This window comes from Quercus lobata, chromosome 7, assembly GCF_001633185.2.
Source record: "Quercus lobata isolate SW786 chromosome 7, ValleyOak3.0 Primary Assembly, whole genome shotgun sequence".
NCBI lineage: Eukaryota > Viridiplantae > Streptophyta > Magnoliopsida > Fagales > Fagaceae > Quercus > Quercus lobata.
The window spans coordinates 17,783,015-17,801,147 of NC_044910.1; the positions used below are offsets into that span (position 1 = coordinate 17,783,015).

The 18,133-nt window shown below is 38.8% G+C and overlaps 1 protein-coding gene across 1 annotated transcript; it reads left to right on the top strand.

Moving 5' to 3' along the window:
• The first annotated feature begins 14,209 nt into the window (after positions 1-14,209).
• LOC115953328 (protein SRC1) lies at positions 14,210-14,807 on the top strand. Its single transcript, XM_031070937.1, has one exon. It carries the CDS (start codon positions 14,273-14,275, stop codon positions 14,567-14,569), a length of 297 nt encoding a protein of 98 aa, XP_030926797.1. The 5' UTR covers positions 14,210-14,272; the 3' UTR covers positions 14,570-14,807.
• The last annotated feature ends 3,326 nt before the right edge of the window (positions 14,808-18,133 follow it).

Below are 18,133 nucleotides of genomic sequence, written 5' to 3' on the forward strand. Positions count from 1 at the left end.
CCCTCATTTGGTAATTCGGCCTGTGAAGTCTGATCTCTTTAACAGTGACTGTAATGGATACTCAGTGAGGACGAACACCGTATGAGCCTGGAAGTAATGTGGCAACTTCCTAGTGGCGTGCGCCAGGGCTAAAACTAACTTCTCCAGGGGTAGGTACCTTGTCTCGGCATCTACCAAGGTTTTGCTTATGTAATACACTGGCATTTGTACTCCTTGGTCCCTTAGTAACACAGCACTTACGGCATGATTGGTGACTGAGAGGTACATAAACAAATCCTCCCCGGGCTCTGGGGCCGTCAACCTTGGCGCCTTTGCCAAATATTCCTTCAGCTCTCGAAAAGCCTCATCACATCCCTCGTCCCAACGAAACCCCTTCCACTTCTTCAGAAGTTGATAAAACGGCCGGCAGCGATCGGCAAACTTGGAGATGAATCGGTTTAGGGCGGCTAACATTCCAGTGAGCACTTGCACCTCTTTTGGATTGCTTGGAGGTTTGAGGCGGTTCATGGCCTCTATTTGGTCAGGGTTAGCCTCTATTCCCCGAGTAGAGATCAGATAACCCAGGAACTTGCCAGCCCCCACTCCGAAAGTGCACTTCTCGGCATTCAGGCGCAATTTATGCCGCCGTAGTATCTCGAATACTCCCCGGAGGTCTTCCGTATGCTGTGACTCTTTTCTGCTCTTTACCACCATGTCGTCAATATATACTTCAACCGTGCATCCAATTTTTTCTCGGAACATTCTCGTCATCATCCACTGGTACGTGGCTCCGGCGTTCTTCAATCCAAACGGCATGACCTCGTAGTGATAGTTTGCATTTGGGGATATAAATGCTGTCTTTTCTCGATCCTCGGGTGCCAAGGCGATCTGGTGGTAGCCTTGGAAGGCATCCAAGAAGCTCATCCTCGGGTGCTCATACGTGGCGTCTACTAGTTGATCAATCTTGGGCATTGGGAATGGGTCCTTGGGACACGCCCTGTTCAAGTCTGTGAAGTCCACACAAACTCTCCATTTACCGTTCTTCTTCTTCACTACAACAGTGTTTGCTAGCCATCTCGGGAAGAATATTTCTTTTATGACTCCGGCCTCCTTCAGCCGCTGGACCTCCAGGTTTACTGCGTCGACATGTTCCTTTGATACTCTTCTCGGTTTCTGCTTTTTCGGGGGAAATGATGGGTCCACGTTAAGTTTGTGGACAATGAACTCGGGATCTACGCCGGGCACTTCATATGGGTTCCATGCGAAAACATCTACATTCTGCAAAAGGAACAACAACATCTCTACCCTTTCCCGGTCATTCATGCTTGTACCTATCTGGAAATACCTGTCAGTATCTGGAAGAATTCTAACCTTCAATACCTCCTCGGCCACGTCCGCCCCCGTTTCCCCTCGGGGCTTCTGTAATTGCTATGAAGCTTCTTTCTCGGCCTGTTCAGCTTGTCTGAGCTACTCATTTTTCCATTTGACTGCGGCGACAAGACACTGCCTCGCCACTTGTTAGTTTTCCCTCACCTCGGCAACTCCATACTCAGTGGGGAATTTCACTTTCACGTGGAGGGTGGACGGAACAGACTTCATGGCGTGAATCCACGGCCTCCCCAGGATTGCGGTATACGGTGAAAATGATCGGACTACTATGAAGGTAACTATAACTCCCTTGCCTTCCATGTCCATCGGGAGAAAGATTTGTCCCTCGGGAATTACGACTCTCCCGTCAAATGAGACCAGCGGCGTGTCATACTTCGCCAAATCTTGGGTCTTCAATCCGAGCCTTTTGAAGAGGTCCGGGTACATGACGTCAGCCCCGCTCCCTTGGTCGATCATTACCCTCTTCACCAGGAATCCGCCTATCCGGGCCGTCACCACCAAAGCATCATCATGAGGTTGGACCGTTCCTTCCAAATCGTCTTCTCCGAACGAGATGGTCAGCCGTTCTACTTTCTTCTTCTTCTCGGCTGAATCTCCTCCTGTGCAAGCAACTGTTAATACCCTTTTTGCTGCTGCCGTTCCTCTTGGTGCAGCATGGATGACTTCGATTACCCCCAGTGGAGGCGGGAGAGGGTTCCTTCTCTGTTGGACGCCTTGGCCGACTTCTCGGTCAGTGCAGTCTACCACAAACTCTTTCAGGTGCCCTACCTTTACTAGCTGCCCGAGATAATCTTTTAATACCCGACACTGCTCGGTGGTGTGTCCCTTGTCTCTGTGATAAGTGCAGTATAGGTTTTGGTTCCTCCGAGACGGGTTGCCCCCCATTTTGTTTGGCCACCTGAAGAATGACTCGTTCTTGATCCACTCCAAGATTTTGTGCACGGGTTCTTTAAACGCCACATTGACCCCTTCGATTTGCACCTCTGGTTCCTGCATTCTAAACTCTTTCTTGGATCTTGCTGGCACAACGCCTTGCCAAGATCTCCCAATTAGTTGAGCTTTCCCCCTGCTCTGCAGTTGGTCGTCCTCCAGGCGTTTGTACTCCTCTATGCGTCTCATCAGTTGCCTCATATCCTCGGGGGGTCTTTTCTTCAAAGACTCCCGTAATTCAGAGTCTTCGGGGAGCCCCATCCTGAAGGTGCTTGCCGTAATTTTCTCATTCCCTCCACCAATCTCGTTGTAGAGTTTCCAGTATCGGCTGGCATAACTCCGAAGGGTTTCTCCGACCCTCATCTTCATGGAAAGTAATGCGTTAACCGGCTGTTGCACTCGGCTGCATGTCACGAATCTACTGTCGAATTCTTGAATCAGCTCGGCGAGGCTATGTATGGAGCCTTTCCGTAACCCATTGAACCATCTCAGGGCCGTTGAGCCGAGACTAGAGGGGAATACTTTACACATCAATGCATCATTGTGTGCATGCAAAGACATCATGTGGATGTAATGACTGACATGCTCCACGGGGTCTGTCTTCCCCTCGTAGGAATTGAATGGCGGTCGCGTGAATCTACTCGGTATAGGGGCTCGTTCAATCTCATTGAAGAACGGCGATCGGGCAGCCATCCGTAAGGCTCGGCTCATGGCGTCCATGGCGGCATTATGGTGCTGCCGTTCCTCCGGCGATTCTGAACCTCGGTCACCGTATCCATGCAACCGTGAACGGTCCCACTGATGACGTGTCTCCCGGGAGTGCCGGTGTGACTCTTGAGAGCGTGATCGGTCTCGGAATCGTTGCGTACCAGATCGGCTGGAGCCCTCCTCGCCCCGATTTCTCCTTTGCTGGGGGTTGTGATTCCTTTCTTGGCACCGACCCCTTGCTTCCAGCTCCAAATCCATTACCAATCTGCGCAACCGCTCCAGCTCTCGGTCTTTATCATCATACTGTCGATGCGCCGAGACGCCTGAAACCGTTCGGTGTGTCTGAGCCGACCTTTCTCCCAATCCGGACCTTTCCTCTCCCCTGGGGTGCTCCTTATCCTCCCGCCGTTTCTGCCTTCTCTCCCTCCACGTCGATCCACGAGAAGATCCTATGGAACTACTCGGCGCACGCCCTTCTGAACGCTCCTCGGATATTTCCCTTATTTGAGTCTCCTTCGAACCACAGTTTCGTAGGAGAGCCCCACGGTGGGCGCCAATTGTGGGAACCAAGGGTGAGACTGTTGGGCCTTAACTCACTTGGACTCACAATTTATTTGTAGTGCGCTTGAGGATTTCCTACTCTGGGTCGTTCTCGGCAGAGAGACTCAAAGCAACACTTAGTTTCTTCTTCTCACTTGACTGTTTTCTCTCTATTTTTCTGAACCCCTTCTTCCTCCCAAACTTCTGCTATTTATAGCCAAGGTTAGTGGGGAGATTACGATTTCAGCCTCTGTTAGTGCTATCGAAGGTCCAATATTATCTGATTTAAGTGGATTTTTAGGTGAGAGTGGGGTGCAACGATTATGGCCTTGGAACTTGGTTCTAGCTTAGCCGATAGTGCTCGGTAATGCAGTTTACCGAGCATATCATGATTTACCCGGACACGGTTAATACGCTTGTTCGGGAAAACTTACGCTGAGCACTTATCAGAATCCGAGGCCCAAAATTAGTTTTTACGCTAAGGCAGACCCAAGAAGGGCTTAGGGCAATGGGGCTGTTCCTGTTGGGCCTGGGCCCAAGGGCCTATATGGGTCTTGGGATCTCGGTGCCGTACACATCTCTAATAAAAAGATATTGAACAAGGTTATAGACTCAGACTACGACCAATTTTGTAGCTAAACTTTGTCCCAATATAAATACAATATATTATTTTAACACATAAAATAATATAAACACAATATTATGGTATCTTTTAACAAATAGATACCATTTTTATATTCTTTGTATTAATTTACCCTTTAACTTATTTATCACTTTTTAATTGAAAAACTTTTGTATTCATATTTTGGCTTTGTACAAAGATTGTTTTGCCTTCTACTTAAGATTTTTAGCTGTGAACCTATTTAATTTTTAAAAATGATATTACTTCATTCATGACTTACCAGTTACCACCCAATATTATGAAAAATGTTATAAAAAATGTCATGTCTCTTTTGTTCTCTAATGAATTTTCCCATTAAAAAAAAAAAAAAGTCTGGTTAACAGGATGACCTTGGGGCATTTGTTGATAGATCATTTTTGAAAAGTTTTTATACCACTTTCACGGGAAATATATAAAAATGGTAAAAAAAACAGTTATTGTTCATTTTCTCATAAAAAATTTCTAAAAATAATTCTTAGATCAATACCTTTAGGGTGTTCATTAACTTTTCTTATATAATAATAATAATAATAATAATAATAATAATAATAAAAGGTCTGATTAACGAGTATTTTTAGAGCATTTGTTAATTGATTATTTTAGAAAATTTTAAATATTACTTTTATGAAAATATAAAAAAGAGTAAAAAAATCAATTATTTTTCTTTTATCATAAAAATTTTAAAAAATATTTTCTTAAATCAATAATCTTAAAAATAAAACATGGAAAAGATTAAAATAAAAAGTGGGAGCAAATAAAGTTGGGTTTGATATCATTTGATTCAAGAAAAAAAGAAACATTCCTCCTTGTTTCAGGAAAATGGAGAGAGAAAGGCTGAAACATTCTGAAGAGGAAGAAGACACTTTATCGCGCAGTACCAAGAAATTTAAGGAGAGTCATCAATCTATGGGGGAGAGGAATGAAAACCACATGGCAAGGATGGGAAGTTACAGAGACAAACTTGTGGGTTCTATTCCTGGAGCCATTGAAAAAGCCTTTGGTTTTGATAGTGCTATGCAGGAAGATGTGGAATCCGATGAAGAAGATGAGAATACTCATGATGAAAACATCAAACTGTGTTTTTCCAGAGAAGAAAAAACTCGCATGCGAGCACCATGGTACCAAACTCTCATAATCAAACCGTTTGGGAGAAAGATAGCTTACCCATTCCTGGTTTCGAAACTTAGGAGCATGTGGAACTTGAAAGGAGGTATGGAGTGCATTGATTTGGGGTTTGATTTTTTCCTTACTAAGTTTGAGCTCAAAGAGGATGTTGATAGCATACTCAAGGGAGGTCCGTGGTTTATAGGACAAAATTTCTTAGCCATTAGGCAGTGGGAACCAGAATTCAAAGCATCCACAGCAACTTTTTCTTCAGTTGCTATGTGGGTCAGATTTCTTGAATTACCAATTGAGTTTTATGAGCATAATGCTTTACTTAAAATTGGTAGAGCTATTGGCCCCGTACTCCGTATTGATGCACACATTGCTAATGGAGCTAGAGGACGTTTTGCACGCATGTGTATTCAAGTTAAGCTTGATAAACCCCTTATCCGAAGCATCTTCTTGGGCAAGCCGAAACAAATCATTCATTATGAAGGGGTGGAGTCATTGTGCTTTGAGTGTGGTCGAATTGGACACAAAAGAGAGGCATGCCCATTCACAGTCCGTGAACCCACCAGTGATGTACAAGCTGAACAGAGCATGGAAGCCACACCTAAGGAAGCAGAGAAACCAGCAGAAAAAAGTTATGATGAATTTGGAGAGTGGATGATTGTGACTAGACGCAAGCCACTGAGCAAGGCACGTGACAAGCCTAGCAAAGTTAGCTTGAGTCAATCTGATGAGTCTGCTCAATCCTTGCATGATAAGACTCCACCTAGAGCAATGGAGCTGGAAAGGATGGCGGGCAAAAGGAAGGCACCACAAGTTCAGATTATTGTGAAACCTAGAGAAGAGGGGAAGTCCAACAAGTCCCATCAAGATAAATCAATTAATGGAAAGAGTTCCAAACGAAGTGGAACACGTGCTAACCAGAACCAGAAGGCCAAAAGTGCCGTTGGAAGCCAAAGGAAAGATATGGGCCTAACGAAAGATAGTGTATTTGTCTTTGGGTCTAGTGCAGGCCCTTCGAAAGTTAATGGGCCAAGCCAAGGCCCATGGCTTTTAAATAAACCAACTGACTCAATTAAGGGGTTAATAACAAAAGCTGAAGGTGCTCACAGTAGCACATTAAGAAACGGGAACAATGGAGAAAACAGGGAGCTGGACAATATTTTACAAGGGCAAAATAATTCCGATTGGAGATCAAACAATCCAATGGATCAGGCAGGACCCAACGGAGGTGTGGGGGTGGTTCAATCTGGAGTTGATGTTAGTGTGGAAGAACATGTTCCCGTTAACCAAGGAGAGCAGAGGTCTGGGTTATCTTCCCCTGAAGAGCAAAGCTTAGGAGAACACGCCAAATCCATAGTGGCGTTTTCTAACGGACAGGGTAGTGGTGCATGCCCCTCCAACAGCAAACTCAAGCTCATCAAAGACAATTTCAGAGATGCAAAGCTTGGAAAAATTTCAATCGGAGGCAGAAAAGGAATGGGTGAAGCCGGTGATCACGGAGAGGAAGATTCTTCAGAATTAACCTGTGGAATGCTCTATGAAGGGGAATTTGCACGGGGTGAAGATGATACAGTTCGCGGAGGCAGAGATCAATGGCACTATCCTCATCAGAGTAACTCAAGATATGATGGGGGTTCTCAACCATTTGGTGACTCTGTTTCGTGAGAAATTGGTGAGGAAGCCAAAGATGATGGCGGCATGGAGGTTGAGAGACACTGAGGACTCCTTATCAGCGGTGTGCCTTGATCCCTCTATTTCCCCATTTAAAATCATGAATATATTAATTTGGAATTGTAGGGGTGCTATGAAACCCCAATTCAGAAAAATAGTGATGGATTTAGTGGAGTGGCACAGTCCTATTCTCATGGTTATTACTGAAACCAGGATGAGTGGAGCAAGGGCTATAGAGATGATTGAGACACTGCCTTTTGATGGGGTGGAAGTGACAGATACAATTGGTTTTGCTAGGGGTATCTGTTTGCTCTGGAGGGCTGATTTGGTGCAAGTAGATGTGCTGGCAGCAACGAAGCAGGAGATTCATGCCATCATCGGGGTAAGATCTCAAACCCTAAGCTGGATTATTAGTGCCATTTATGCTAGTCCTAGGTTTGCAGAGAGATGCATGCTTTGGGAAAACCTTAAATTGATGGCTAATTTACATGATCTTCCTTGGTCTCTTATGGGAGATTTTAATGAGGTTATCTCTGAAGGGGAAAAATCTGGGGGCAATCCTATCTGTTAAAGAAGAGTGAGAGCCATTCTTGACTGTATGAATGAGTGCCAAATGATGGACTTAGGCTTTTCAAGGCCCAAATTTACCTGGACAAATAAGAGAGAATTAGGGGGGCCTTATCTAGTGCAGGCTTAATAGGTGTTGGGCCAACCCTAGTTGGAAAAACTCTTTTCCTGAGGCCAATGTGACTCATTTGGCTAGAGTGAACTCGGACCACTGCCCACTCCTGTTAAATTTATATCCTAATCTTGTGTCAAATTCTAACAGACGTTTTAGGTTCCAATCCATGTGGCTTAGTCACAAGGATTTCCTTGCCATTGTTAGGGATTCATGGGAAGGGAGAGAAGAAGATTTACCTGGTGCTGTTACCAAATTCACTCAGAAGGCCCAAATCTGGAATAAAGAAGTTTTTCAGAATATTTTTGTGAGGAAAAGGCAGATTATGGCTAGGCTGCTTGGTACTCAGAGAGCCCTTGCCAACAACCCTAATAATTTTCTTATTAATCTGCAAGATCAGCTTTCTGAGGAGTATAATGTGATACTTCAGATTGAGGAGGACTCTGGGCAATGAAGTCTAGGGTCAATTGGACCATTTTTGGGGAAAGAAATACAGCTTATTTTCACATGACTACCATTACTAGAAGAAGTAAGAATAGAATTACCAGCATTTTGAATGATGAGGGAGTTTGGAACCACAATGTAGAGGAAGTTAAAGAGATATTTATTAAATATTTTGAAAAGCTTTATCAAACTGATCAGGTTGCTTGCCCAATGATCCAAAACTGGGATACGAATTGGTGTTTGAGGCTAAGTGAAGCTGATGCTAACTCCTTGGCTTTAATGCCATCTGATAATGAGATATGGGAAGCCCTTAAATCCATGAAGCCATATAAAGCCCCTGGTAGTGATGGTATGCATGCAGGCTTCTTCCAGAGGTTTTGGCTTGTGGTTGGAAGTTCAGTGAAGAGTGAAGTCAAAAGTATTTTTGCTAACCAGAGGGTGCCTGATTATCTTAATCAAACTCTAGTTGCTCTTATTCCTAAGCAACTGGGTCCAGAGAAAGTGAGTCAATATAGGCCAATAAGCTTATGTAACACAGTTTATAAAATTGTCTCAAAAGTTCTTGTGCAAAGAATCAGACCCTTGCTTCCAAACCTTATCTCTCCCATGCAAGCTGCTTTCCTTAAAGGAAGAAAAGGGTTAGATAATGTGATCATTGCTCAAGAATTGGTTCATTCAATTGGGAAGAGTAAAGGCAAAGAGGGATATATGGTGATAAAGATAGACTTGGAGAAAGCATATGACCGGTTAGAGTGGAGTTTCATTAGGTTGGTGCTTACACACTTTGGATTCCCAAACAATATTATCCAACTTATCATTAGCTGTGTTTCATCTACCTCAACATCCCTCCTTTTCAATGGAAGCAAACTCCCTGCCTTCTACCCTTCAAGAGGGATCAGACAAGGTGATCCCATATCACCTTATTTGTTCATTCTATGCATGGAATTTCTTGGGGCTCAGATAACAAGGATGTGTGAGGAAAAGAGATGGGACATGATAAAAGCTTCTATGAGGGGGCCTAGCTTTTCCCATGTGTTCTTTGCAGATGATATAATGTTGTTTGCTAAAGCTAATACGAAGAATTGTGAAGCTATTTTGGAAGTTTTTGGCACTTTTTGCAGTATGGCTGGGTAGAAGATTAACTATGAGAAATCTAGAGTCTTTTTCTCACCAAATGTCATTGCTAGAAGAAAAAGAGGTGTTTGTAGAAGGCTAGGAATTATGGCTATCAGTAATCTTGGAAGATATTTGGGTTTCCCCATTATTCACAAAGGCAGGGTGGGTAGGGCATTCAATTTTATTCTGGATAAAGTCCAAAGCAAGCTTGCTGGTTGGAAAACTAAGCTTTTGTCAAGAGCTGGTAGACTTGTACTTGTTAAATCTGCGGTGGCTCCTATTGCAGATTATTACATGCAATGCCATAGCATTCCTATTAAAGTTTGTGATTCTATCGATAAGTTGACAAGGGACTTCATTTGGGGATCAACGGAGGAGAAGAGGAGGATGCACATGGTTAAGTGGAGCACCATTACTTTGCCTAAAGAGCTTGGTGGATTGGGGTTATGTTCTATGAAGTATAGAAACCAAGCTATGCTAGCTAAGTTATGTTGGAGGCTTGCTCATGAGGAAGGGATGCCATGGGCAAGAATGCTTCAAGCTAAATATTTGTGTTCTAGCAGGATGACTGAGGAAGGAAGGAAGCTGCCTTGCTCTTGGATCTGGGCAGCCTGCAAAAAGGGGGGACCAATTTATGTGAAAGGCCTAAAGTGGACAGTGAAGAATGGTGATTTAGTTAATATGTGGATGGAATTTTGGCTTCCTAAAGGGAGGTTAAGAGAACTCATTGAAGGACCTCTTTCTAGGGGGGAGGCTGAACTTACAGTTAAGCAATGTTTTGATGAGAACAATACTTGGATTCCATCTAGCATATCATTTGATCTTCCTGAAAGTATCTTCAATACTATTCTAGCCACTCCCTTCTCTTTTGACCCCCACTCAGTTGATGAGCTTATGTGGGCTTTCTCAAAGAATGGGTTTTTTTTTTTTCCCCTAAAATTAGCCTATCTCATTGCTAGGGGATTAAACCCCTTGAACCTAAACACTATGTCATTCAATTGGGTGTGGAAGAGTGAAATTCCTCCTAAGGTTCAGTTCTTCCTGTGGCTTTGTTTACATGGTAGTCTACCCACGGCTGAAGTTTTAGGTTCAAGGGGTTTAATTCTTGATCCAGTGTGTAAGATTTGTAACAGGGAGAATGAATCTATTGAGCACCTTTTCAAGGGTTGTGACTTTGCCCACAATTTTTGGCAGCAACTACAAGCTCCAATTTGCACTAGGAACTCATTTGGCCTCCCCTTTAAAGAATGGTTGGAAACTAATTGCAAAGACCCTATGAATGCCTCTGTAAAAGTCATACCTTGGAGGATTATCTTTCCTTTAGGGCTGTGGCAGCTGTGGCTGCATAGAAATAATTTTATTTTTACAACAGGAACTGTAGATAATTAGTGTTGGAAAAAATGCTTGAGGTATAACACTGAATTTTTTGCTATTGGGCTGCAAGCTAGGAGCAAGCCGGCCAAATCTATCATTCCAGTGGGATGGGAGAAGCCTCCGTGGGGTTGGTTGAAGCTGAATTCTGATGGTTCAGCCTTAAATAATCTCGGAAAGGCAGGTGGAGGAGGCTTGTTACGTGATCATGAAGGTAATTGGGTGAAGGGATATGTTAGAGGCATCGGGTACACCAACAGCTTCATGGCTGAACTATGGGCATTAAGAGATGGATTGAATATAGCTAGGGAGATGGCTGTGAGCAACCTTATCATTGAGTTAGATGCGTTGAGCATTGTTTTGCTTATGAACAATGAAGCTGAAAATATCATGATGGAACCTTTACTCTCTAATTGCAGGAGCCTCTTGAAGCAAATCCCAAACAAGCGTGTGCTTCATGTCTACCGTGAAGCTAATTAATGTGCAGATGCTTTGGCAAAGCTTGGAGCACAAACCGGCTCTAATTTTGTAGTTTTTTGTAACCCACCGCCTGTGGTGGGAAGTTTTTGATAAAACTAACATGTTTTGTAATAGACTTGTTAATTCTTAGTTAATATTATATCATGGTTTACCCAAAAAAAAAAGATATCATCTGATTCTGTGCTGACTTATGGATTATTGGACACCCCCACTTATTATTGTGAAACCTAAAAACAGGATAACAATCCCAACATGTCGGCAAGTTTAAAAACCGTGTACGTGTCAGGCAGCGAGAGTTTTTGAGATAAAGACTAAAAGAGACGCTTCTTTTCGACTTTTTGAAAATTGGTATGCTTCTTTATGAACATGAATCGTGATAAGTAGACAGATGGCCTACCACTGCTTTATTTTATGACAAGCGTCAGAAAGAAGCGCGTAATTTTTTTTTTTCTTTTTTAATTTTTATTATGGTTTTTTGTGGCTCTCATAAAAAAAATTAGTGTCAACTAGGCCGGCCTCATTCATGCCGTGGCCCACGGTTTTATCTACATCTCATTATCATATCTTCTTCTCCAAAAAAAATCTAGAAATATCTCTACCCAAAAACTACACTTTTTCTCTCTTTTTATTATTTTTTAATTCCAATATTATCCTTTCATATTTTTACTTTTTTTTTTTTTGGGTATTGTACCCGTCCAAGTTTTTTTAAATATTACCCTGGTTTTTTTTTTTTTTTTTTTTTCATGGAATTTCTACTTTGTAGTGTGTCTTTTGTGTTATCTTAGTCATGTCCTCTCTTTGTTTGTTTCTTAAAAAAAAAAAAAAAAAAAAATTTACTAATTTCAAAATTAATATTATTGAAGTAAAAAGTAACAATTTTTTTTTCTCATTCTCTCATGTAAAGAGGTTTAGATTGGCATAATCAAAGAATGACAATTTGGTGTGTTCAAATTAGAGATGTCATGTTCTTGTCCCAAAATTATGTCTCATATTAGCATGCTCTTATGGCATTTATACAAACGGAATTATGTCTCACACTTATTTTGGTAATATATGCATATATATATATGAAAAATATTTAAAATTCATTTCTAACATATTTTCCATAAATAAAAGAAAAGAGAAGTGGCTTTGTATTAAATAAAAGAAAGTACACGTGTCACATGGAAGACTTTTATCTAAATTTTTCTACACAAAATATTAGAGAGATTTTTACCTACATGAGTTAAATGAAAAAGAAAAAGAAATAGAGATCTTCTTCTGTATGTGAGAGATCTTGAAAGATGTCTCCAATCTCTAAGAGGAGAACCTTAAATTTGGAGAGAATTTTGAAGAATAGAGCCTACTAAAAAATATGATCTAAGGAATGTCAGATTTTTAGTAAAGTTTTAAGGGTTTCATGTCAGATTTTTAGTAAAGTTTCAAAGGTCTCTTCAAAATAAGGGGAAATTAAAGGTGCTGAACAATGAATGTTCCTCTCTATATAATGACTTAAAAATTAAGCAATAATAGCTTAAAAATTCAGCAAAATATGTAGTGGGAAAGTCCTAAAAAATGGGATTTGGATAATTTAAATAGCTGAAGGAAATTTCAATTCCCTTCAATTTTGACAAAAATAACCTAGTCCAAATTCGGATGTTTACTATGCCAAAATCGTGTGAGTTTGAAAACTTCTACTTGATTAGCGTGTTTTTAAAGTTATTTTTAAGCCTAAAACTGTATTTGGATGAATTTTTAATGTATTTTCATGATAAATTATGTTCCAAAATGATAATTATGCTTCTATAATAATTATCTTAATGATAATTACTTTAAAAAATCACATTATCTGTCCAAATTAAATCTTTATCAGCTTATCTAAATCAATTCCCCACAACATGCTATATTTTCAGATGTATAGCTAACCAACGACAATATATATTTATGTAATTTTAATTAGTGATCACTCAAAATTAATTTTAATTAATTTTGTGTGATGTGCTACATCCAATCGAATGCTTGATAACCATTAAAATTTAATCTTCCGATATCTTTTTGATTGACTGTCAGATTGAGAAACCGAACATATCATTGTGATCGTTGAATCCTCAAAATCAATTTTATGACATGTGATGAATGAGTTAGTGACTAAAATACAACCATGTTTTTGAGTATATGAAATAACCATCATTCACTCTTCTAAGGTTAAATTATGAATGCAAGATAGGGTGTCTAAAATTAAGAGGATGACTCAACAACTGTGGAGGAGAAGATCTAATGAAAGGAGATGCAATGACCTTGTTGGAGAGAGAGAGAGAGAGAGAGAGAGAGAGAGAGAGGGGAAGAAGAAGAAGAAGAAGAAATTATGAGGAAAAAAAATGCATAAGCTACCATGCCTCCTAAATTTGGATTAAACTCGATAGTATAATCTTATTTTGCCTAATGGGTACATAAAAATGTTGGGATTCATTAGGAAAATTTTGGGTTTTATGCCATTTTAGCACATCTAAATTTGAATGCTCGTTTGACTTTGACTTTTTATTTTTTTTCAAACAAACATTATCCTATAGTTAGCCTAACCATAGTTAGAAAAGTTTTGGGCTAAAATGCAAAACCCAATTTCTATCTTTACTTTCGTTCATTTCAATTCTTTAAATTTCAAATTTATTTCATTGTGACTTTTTCCTCAATTTTTGTTAAACGTTATGATTAATTGTCTAATTGTTTTTCATCAAAAATGTTAAATTAAAAAAAAATCAAATAATGGTTGAAAAATATTTTTTGGAACTTTTTTTTATAAAACTTTTTAATGAAAGTTGACTAAAAGCCTTAATTAAATAATTTTAAAAATTAAATGACTGAAATGAATTTCGGTAAGTTTATACATTTTTAGGTTTTTTATTTTATTTTATTTTTTATTTAGCTTTCAAATAAGGTGGCATATTTTAGACCTTTGATTTATTTATGCGGACACTTTTCATTTTCACATTAAACGGGGAGATCCAAAATTATATTGGGGAGCGTGCTGTTAGAGATAAGAGTCGACGTGTACACGGAAGGTGGGTAACAATGTAATTTCAAAAAGCCAAACACGGGTTGTACTGGAAGCCACTACTTGAATGCTTATATATAGAGAGGAAGGAAGGCTGTGTATTCTTCAGATAAAGATCATCTAGAAAAGAAAGATATAATAGCAACAAGAAGAAACAATGGCAGGAATTATGCACAAGATCGAAGAAACCCTTCACATCGGAGGAGGAGGCCAAAAGAAAGAAGAGCAGCAAAAGGGAGAACAACACCATGTAGTAGCAGGAAGTGATCAGCACAAGGGAGATCAGCAGCACTACGGTGGTGAGCACAAGCCTGAACACAAGGAAGGGGCTGTAGATAAAATCAAGGACAAGATCCATGGTGAGGGCCAGGGCAAGCCAGAGGAGGGGAAGAAGAAGAAGAAGAAGGAGAAGAAACATGATGGCCACGACAGCAGCAGCAGCGACAGTGATTAGATCACTTTGCTCATGAAACATCGATATTATGTCATCCAGATCTAATCTTTTTAGTTATTTTATTTATGTACCAGAAATATGAGGTTTTATACAAGTACGTACGTAACAAACATTTGTGTGAGACGTGCTACCTAGATCATCCGATCGTTAAACTTTGTGTGAGTTTTATTTTGTTGAAAAATCCGTGCGATTTTATATATATAAGTATAAATAAATTTGTGATCTCTTTTTTTGGTTATATTTGAAATTTTTCTTTATGACTTTATATACCCTTGAATAATTTTTAGATCTGTTGCTTCAGTTAGTTCCGGTAAAATTGCTGTTGGTTGAATTTGAATTAATGGTTGAATCTGAACCGATGATAAATATAGCAGAGGCCAAAGGTTGAAATACTCTTTAAAAAAAAAAAAAAAAAAAAAAAAAGTTATCACCAAGCTAACAGACACAGAGGCTGTAAACTCTTTAAAAAAAAAAAAAATTCTGGATCTTCGTACTTATAATATAATTTTATATATGATATATATATATTTTTGGTAGTTTATATATGTGATCTGATATCATAATTTATGGGGATATTTTCTTTGAGTCTTTTGGGTTAATATTGTAAAATTCAAAGTTTATTTGCGTTATACCAACTGTTCAAAGATAATTGGGAATCTGAGGAGAGAGACTGAATTTCGGCAATGACATTGTCGAAATTCAGTCAAAAAGTAGGAGAGAGAATGACGAAAGAGGAGAGAGAAAATCTTTGAATTTCGGCAATGGCATTGCCGAAATTTTACTGCCCAATTTTTCCAGTCCTGTGCGTTCGAGTGTGCCCGAATGTGGAGTGCTCTTAAAATAAAAAAAAGCAATGACGGCAATGTCATTGTCGAAATAGGGGAATAAATTTTTTTTTTTAACAATTGTGATAATGACATTGCCGAAAATGAAAAAAAAAAAAATGGTTTTGAAATCTCTAGAAGAGTAAAAAACAGATTTCATGTCCATAATATTTTTACAATAAATCACATATAATTAGTTATTATTAGTTAAAAAAATTGGTGACAACTAATTGTGGTAATGGCATTGTCGAAATAGGAAAAAAAAATTGTGGCAATATCATTGCCGAAATAGTGAAAAAAATAAAAATGACAAACGACTTGAAACAATTACATTGCCGAAATAGGGAGAAAAAAATTGGAAATACCATTGCCCAAAAAATATTTTCCCCTATTTCGGCAACATTACCGTAAATGGAAAAAAGAAAAAAAAGAAAACGGCAATGGGATTGCCGAAATAGGGGGGAAAAATTTTTCCCCCTATTTCGGCAATACCGTTGCCGTAATTGTGAAAAAAAAAAAAAAAAAAAGAGAAAAGAAAAGAAGAAAACGGCAATGGGATTGCCGAAATAGGGGGGAAATTTTTTTTTTCCTATTTCGGCAATGCCATTGCCACAATTAGTTGTCACCAATTTTTTTAACTAATAATAACTAATTATATGTGATTTATTGTAAAAATATTGTAGACATGAAATCTGTTTTTTACTCTTCTAGAGATTTCGAAACCACTTTTTTTTTCCATTTTCAGCAATGCCATTATCACAATTGCTAAAAAAAAAAATTATTCCCCTATTTCGACAATGACATTGCTGTCATTGCTATTTTTTATTTTAAGAGCACTCCACACTCGGGCACACTCAGACGCACAGGACTGGGAAAATTGGGCAATGGAATTTCGGCAATACCATTGCCGAAATTCAAAGATTTTCTCTCTCCTCTTTCTTCATTCTCTCTCCTACTTTTTGGCTGAATTTCGGCAATTCCATTGCTGAAATTCAGTCTCTCTCCTCATATTCCCAATTATCTTTAAACAGTTGGTATAACGCAAATAAACTTTGAATTTTATAATATTAACCCAAAAGACTCATTTTCTTTGGCATTTTTAGAAATCAGGATGGATTAATTAACCTTGATTTGTCTTCTCAAAAAAAAACTTTCATTAATCTTTATCTTGGTTCTTTTATTTTTTTTATTTTTCATTTCTCCTGACCCTGTGGTTTGTCTACTTTCGATAAAATCTAATTTGGTAAAGTATTCTATCGGTGGTGTTGCAGGTGTACGGTACTGGGTCATTGAAAGAGCAATGCATCGAGCAATTATAAGATTCACATTATGAATAAGTAATACAATCTATAATTTTATTAAAAAATTTTCACATAAAATTGTTAGTTAGAAAATATTTTTAAACAGAAATTAATTATTGACTCGGTAATTTTAAACAAGTGAAAGTTTTTTAGTGGAATGGTGGATAAGTGACGTGGTTTATCATTCTACTAAAAATTCACTTTGATAGAAATTTGTTTTAAACATAAATTAATTATTGACTCGGTGGAAAATTTTTAGTAAAATATTAGATAAATGATGTGGTCCATGAAAAGACTATAATTTCTCTAATCTAACTATGATCTTTTTACTAAAAACTTGAGAGGAATTAAAAAAACCCAAAAAAAAAAAAAAAAAAAAAAAGCTTTAAATCATTTGCCTTTGTGTGTGTAGTAGCTAGCTAGCTAGCTAGCTCTACTTACGACTTACGTACGAGTGATGTTATATGTAGGGCAAGCTCTGAATTAATGTAACACCCGTATTTACAATATGGGGCTATGGCATGATAATAAGGATGACAATACAATGTTTATCTTTTGGTGACTAAACTATATGTTTTATTATTTGAGCAAAATATATATGAATGTTCTCTTTTGCCCAATGGCTCTTTTTCTCTTAACAATATGAGTTATTTACTAACTAAATTAAGGAGCTTGGGTATGGTAAGTGTGCATGATTTATTAGCAGAGTTCTACATTCCATACTCTATATATTTCATTCTACGATTCCGACCAACCACCACCATTAACAACCCACACTACCTTCTATCCAAACCGGATCACCAGATCATGTCTCACACACACATGTAGAAATCCATCAATTGGTTAGAACACAAGTCGATAATAGCCCAAGTTGAAAACTTACCCAATTAGATATTCATGGACGAGAATTAGCCATGAGGCCCGCCTAAGGCCTATATTTGATTTTTATGATTCATTTTCAAGGGGAAAGCAATGTACATTTGTATTTACGGTTCGGATTAGGTCAAGTGTTTAGTGATATTGGACTCGTTGGGATTGTGACACGTGTTTACTTTTAGACAGTGTCATCATCTGACTAGGTTCAGTGTACTGGAAGCATGAGACCCAAACCTTCCCCTAATTACGCTCCATATATTAGAAAAGTTTGAAATGGTGTCATTCAAATTTGATTTTAAACCCATTATCTACAGTACACCCATGCAGGGGCCACCCATGGGTTCTAAACTCAAAAAGTATAATAATATAAATCTTAAGATTAAATGGATGTACAAGTTCAGAGAACTTTGAATCACTTTCTTCTCAACAAAACATGACTTACATTCTCCGATCTTTGGGATAGTAACCATTATCCTCCCCAAAAAAAAAAAAAAACTTTTATTTTAGCCAATTTAAGGCATTTGTTAGCCTTATTTGTAGTCACTAACGTCACTTACGTGACA